General features: G+C 34.4%; 1 protein-coding gene across 2 annotated transcripts in view; it reads right to left on the reverse strand.

The window, feature by feature from the left end:
- rbks (ribokinase) overlaps positions 1–5731 on the reverse strand; it is a 35213-nt gene that overhangs the window by 11480 nt on the left and 18002 nt on the right. For both annotated transcript variants that reach the window (XM_014010021.1, XM_014010014.1), the window contains exons 7-8: positions 5513–5604; positions 216–404 (exon numbers count right to left, since the gene is read on the reverse strand). In XM_014010021.1, the coding sequence (XP_013865475.1) occupies positions 216–404; positions 5513–5604 (281 nt within the window). The remainder of the gene's footprint in view (positions 1–215; positions 405–5512; positions 5605–5731) is intronic.

A 5731-nucleotide genomic window follows, 5' to 3' on the forward strand; every position in this document is an offset into this window, starting at 1 on the left:
TATATATATATATATATACATACAAAACAAGAGGTGGTGCATTAATAAGATGATCAGTTTAAATTAAAAAATCCTGGAAAGTACATGTGATTTATTAATCTTGTACAAATATAAATTAAATCTGAGAACGTGTTTAAAAGGGTGATTTTGTCGACTAAGTGACAAACTGAAATAATAAAAACATAACTGTGTGTGTGTGTGTGTGTCATTCTTACTGTCGTGTCCACCGCCGTGACTGCATTAGCCGGCACATGTGTCGAAGCTTTCTCCTGTGCCTTCAGCACCACGCAGCCTTGGGGTCCTAAAGTGATGACCACTGCCCCGCAGCCTCGTTTCAGCAGCTCCTGAGCAGCATGACGGGCTTCCTCCACATTATTTACTGAGCAGCCAATGAGCAGCTCTGCCTGGAAGACAGACGTGAGGAAAATTAGTCATTTTTTAGGTCAAGAAGACAAGTTAACCAGAGGTTAGGAATTACAACTAAAGACGGAAAAAAGAAACGTAGATATGAGACTGGAGCAAGAAAAATCCCCAAAATAAAGCCAAAGTTACACATGCTGCGTGTAAAATGCAATTTATTAAATCTTCTATTTATTAAAGCTAAGTCTGCTGCTTTTTGCTGCTTTATTAAACACAGTTAAGTACATCACAACCATTTATGTCCAAATATCTTTAAATAGGAATCTATTAGCGTTAGCTTGCTGCTGTGTGTTACCAGCTCTGGTATGAGTCAGCTCTTAATTGCACACTGACCACGGTCGGGCAGACTCATAAAACACAGTCAGTCTGTAAAGGATTTAACGACCCATCAGCAATCATCGGCTGCACATTCAGAAGATCCTCTGACGCCGCTGCTTCATTTGGCTGCAGCATAATGAAACGGTGACAAAGCAGGACTTTACAGCTGATGTTCAAAAGACTTCAAAAACTCTGAACTGCACTTGAAGAAGATGAGCCACAGTTTCTGCACCAGCATCTCTTACCAACTGCTCGATCACAGTTGTGGAGAAAAAGCTGCGGCGTCATTCTAGTAATGTGGCTCACTGAAAGACTACAATAAAGTTAAAAGTCATTTAATATATTATGTTGTGTTTTTTAAATTTCAAGTTAAGGTCAGGTTGAGGTCTTTGCTGGCCCAACTGATTAATGTATCAGAGCATATGAGTATCATGTGAAAAAAAAGAATACATAAAGAGGATAAAAGGTGCAATCGGTGTAAAAAATTTATCTTAAAAAACTTTTGTGACTGCAAAAACCTGAAATATATTTTCCACTAAGAAACTGCATCTTCAACYTAGTTTTAAAATCACAAAAATTGACTTCTCTAAAATTGTATTTATAAAGTTTTAGATTCAGACACTGAGTTAAACACAACAAGCTAAAAAAGTGCTTTATATTGAGATTTATTCTAAACACTTCTGTTTTCTTCTGAGGACAGTGGGGGTGAGAGAATAAGTATCCAAAGGCCACTTATAACTACGATGGAGTATTAGGGCCACATTACGAGTTTTTTTTTTTTCTCATTATTACGAGATTAAAGTCGTAATATTATGAGATTGAAGTTGTAATATTATGAGATTAAAGTCGTAATATTATGAGATTAAAGTCGTAATATTATGAGAATAAAGTCATAATATTACAAGATTAAAGTCATAATATATTACGAGATCAATGTCATAATATTATGAGAATAAAGTCGCAATATTATGAGCATAAAGTCACAACATTACAAGATTAAAGTCGTAATATTACAAGAATAAAGTCATAATATCACGAGATTAAAGTCGTAATATTACGAGAATAAAGTCATTTTAATAAGAAAAAAAACTGGTGTTACCATGTGACCATCTCGGCCAAACAGCAGTAGTGGCCTACTGTTTCAGTCATAGTCTACCACCTCTACAATAAACAGGTCACGTACGATGGAGTATTAGGCCCATATTAAGAGTTTCTTTTTAATTATTATTACGAGATTAAAGTCATAATATTTTGAGATTAAAGTCATAATATTATGAGAATAAAGTCATAATATTATGAGATTAAAGTAAAAAAATAAACTTGTGGTGTGGCCCTAATACTCCGTCGTATATAACAGTGTTTTACCCGAGTCCTTGACGTGAGCTCACCCTTAATGAAAAAAAAAAAGACAAAAGCTCACAAATTATCCAGTTTTTATTAACCACACTGTGAACATTGTACTGTTAAAAACTGRTCAAAGAAACTCACTCATTACCAACGTAGCTGCTCAATCTTGCTCTAGTGAATTAAAGTATTGGTTAAAAAAAAGTGTCACTGAGGTGTTTTAAAAATTGAAAGAATTGTGAGTTTTTGTCTCTTTTTTTCAATAAGGCTGTGAGCTTTTGTCTTGTGAGCATTGGCCTGTACACTGTTTTACCCACGTGTGTTTTAAATCATGAATGATATGTTGGCACGGGTGGTCTTCAGGTGGACTTGAAAGATACTTCAGTGCGGTACGTGGGTTGGTGATCAAAGAGTGGCTGAACTTTGTCATCTTTAAGCCTCCCTTTCACTCATCCTGACTCCGAGCTGAGGCATGGCACCGTGAGAGAAAACACCTGCACGGTGAGCGTGCCAGCTACAGTCTCACATAGCGGGGGGGTTGGGGGCAACACGCAGCTGACTAGCATGTTGAACGGACCACGACCTCATCCACCCATCTGACCTGTGGTTGAGTGTCAGAGCCAACCACAATCAGTTCAAAAATAAAACCGCAGAGCGCTCCGGTGCTTTTGGAGCCCGCAGCTCAACTCTAGTGCTAAAAGAGAAAAGGAGCCATTTTGTTAGTCATCAGCTTCCCACCAGGGCAATCAATCTACCTCCCTCTGTGTTCAGGAATACCAGTAGAATTACTCCTCTCCTGCTATGTGAGCATGTGTGCGTGTGAACACACAAGAGCAACTATTTTTGAAGCATATGCAGTAAAAAATCTGTTGACAATGTGGGTGTTAGTCTAAAAAAATATGTTTATGCATAGAATATGTAAATAAAAAATACAAAAAGTGCAATTACATTTTCTTATGTTCACGTTTTATTCTCTTCAGCTCACTTTAAAAATGGAAGTAATGTATTTTGCAAGTTTTATTATACAATTATTTGTTCTCCTATTTTTTATCCTTTATCTAGAAGCCTAAAATTGTGAAAATATGTATAAAAATTATTTTTAAATAATTTCTCATCTAAAAATATTATTTTAATTATCAAAACATGTTTTTCCTATTTGCAAAATTATTGTAATTAACAAAAAAATAAGAAAAATGATGAGTGAATTTCCACAAAAGGCAAGATGCAGTAAAACATGATGTACAGCATAAACTTAAACCTGTAATATTTTAGTATTTTTAACAGTCTAAAGTGCAAAGGAGTTTGTGTATCTTTATWGTCTTAATAAATTATATATTATAGGATACCAACAATACACTAAAAATGAGAATACAAGCAAAAAAATAAATAAAAAAATAAAACCCTAAGGTTACATATACATTTTAAGAGAATGGAAAAAAACAGGTTTAATTGTTGATAAATGACCATTGTTTTTTTTCCAAGCATTAAAGTGTTGCAGTTTATTGCTTGTGATTATTAAAAAAAAATGCTAACTCAATGCCAATGCACCTGATGTTTTAGGGAATTTTACTCTTTTTCTTTTGCCTAAGTAACATTTTTGAGTGGCAGGAGGAGATTGCAAAATAAAATAAAATAAAATAAAATAATAAAAATAAAATAAAATAAAATAAAATAAAATAAAGAGAACATGTTGCTAACTACATTTCAGATAGATACTGTACGTACAGCAGACATACTTTTTAAATGTTCCACTTGACTTACATTTCAGCCCGTGACTAATACCTGTCTCTGAGTGGAATATTTCATCTCTTTCAACACCCGACATAAAAACATGACAGTATCTCCATGACCTGACAATCAGGGTTAAAAAAAAAAAGAAGAGAAAGAAGACTTGTTGCACTTTCGTCAACTCTCCCTTTCATGTGTCTACACCTGGAGACGGCACCTCAACGCCCTGCATCACCACATCAAAAAAAGGCTCCCAGGAAAACTGACATGCACTTTTAATCCCCGAGGGGTGGGGGGTGGGGGTGGGGTGACTGAGTCAGCCACAGAGCACATCTGCCCTGTTGTTTTTACTACCATTCCCATCTATCCCTGCCCCCTGCTGCTCATCTGTCAACACTTGACAGTCGGCACTCACGGTGTCTTGACATACTTTTTGTCTTCTTCATAGCAGAGTTTACAAGGGTGAATAAAGGCTGCTGTTGGGTTTATTGATTRGTCGGCGGAGTTCATGACCCACGATGCATCTGTGAAAGACGCATTTTTCCAATGTGAATGCTCAAACCTCAAATCATTTTCTTTCACTGTTCCTGAATGGACTTCTGTTGATTTTCAGTTTCTGCCTTTTACAACACAAAACACAAGAACAAAACTTACAGAAATGGTGAGTTTTTATGCTCCGTTGCAGTTTACAGTTGATATTTTTAGGAAAACACCACTTCCAGACTATGTTGACATAATTTTCCTTTTAAAAAGTACTTCTGGGAACATGCTTTATGTTTTTTGGTTAATTCAACTTTTAATAGATCTAAAGCAGCAATTTTAGTTTCAGATGTTTCTAAAGCCTTTCAGGTAGAAGGCTCAGCAGAACTCTTATTGATTCCATGTGTACTTTACATCATCAAAAAAAACTGCAATTAAAAGAACATATAAAGAGGATTTACAGTAACACGAGTTTTGTTTTAGAGACAGGTCAAACTTAGTGCCTTAACCACCTCAATAAAACAGTAAGTTGGTCTTATTTAACATGTTTCATTTTACACTTATTACATTCAGTTATTACCTCATTTTCTTTGAGAAAATAAGCTTATTTTTCTTACCTAATTAATGTACAGTGCATATTGCAAACAGAATACATAATTCACATATTCAATTTTTAATGAAAAACCTTCAGTGGATTAACCTCTCATGCAGTTTTTACAGTTTTATTTATTTTCTTTTGATCAGAGAAGTTCTTGGAACTGTTTATATTTATTTTGTAGGTTGAATCTTTGAAACTCTCTACTTAGACTATTTTAATAACTGTCTTTTAGGATTATGRTGCGAGTCTGATTTGAATATGTTTCATAAAAAATAACCTTGTGAGAATAAAACATGAAACATTTTGGGTTCAGAAATTCTGGAATGAAATAAAAGTCAAAGCAAAAATGTAATAACATATAAAACACCAATAAATTCTAAGTTATTGATATGGAAGTAAAAATAAATAGGATTTTAGAAGAATTTTGATGTCACTTTTTATCACTGCGAGCTGTATTTGAGCAACAAAAAAAATTAGACAACTTGTTTATTCAGTTCCCAGACTGAAGTTCAGCATTAATAATTTAATTTGCCTTTAAAGTGAATGCCTGAGAATTATTATTTTTATGTAAGGAAGCATAAATTGTAATGTAATCAACAGTGTGATCTGTATGTGATTAATCACCTCAGATTCATTACAGCAGAACACATCAGAAACTCTGTAGAAACTATGATCCAAATCAGGGATGGCAGGTGCGGGGTTGAAAATTGTCTTCACTGCAACATAAAACAAAAGTAATCGATTTTATTGTTAACATTTAATCACTCGGAAAGCTGAACATTTATTCGTTGTTGGTAATAATTAGCTTCCAACATTTTTAAATGCATTTTAACTATTTAAATC

This window comes from Austrofundulus limnaeus, unplaced genomic scaffold (genome assembly GCF_001266775.1).
Source record: "Austrofundulus limnaeus strain Quisiro unplaced genomic scaffold, Austrofundulus_limnaeus-1.0 Scaffold2, whole genome shotgun sequence".
NCBI classification, from domain to species: Eukaryota; Metazoa; Chordata; class Actinopteri; order Cyprinodontiformes; family Rivulidae; genus Austrofundulus; species Austrofundulus limnaeus.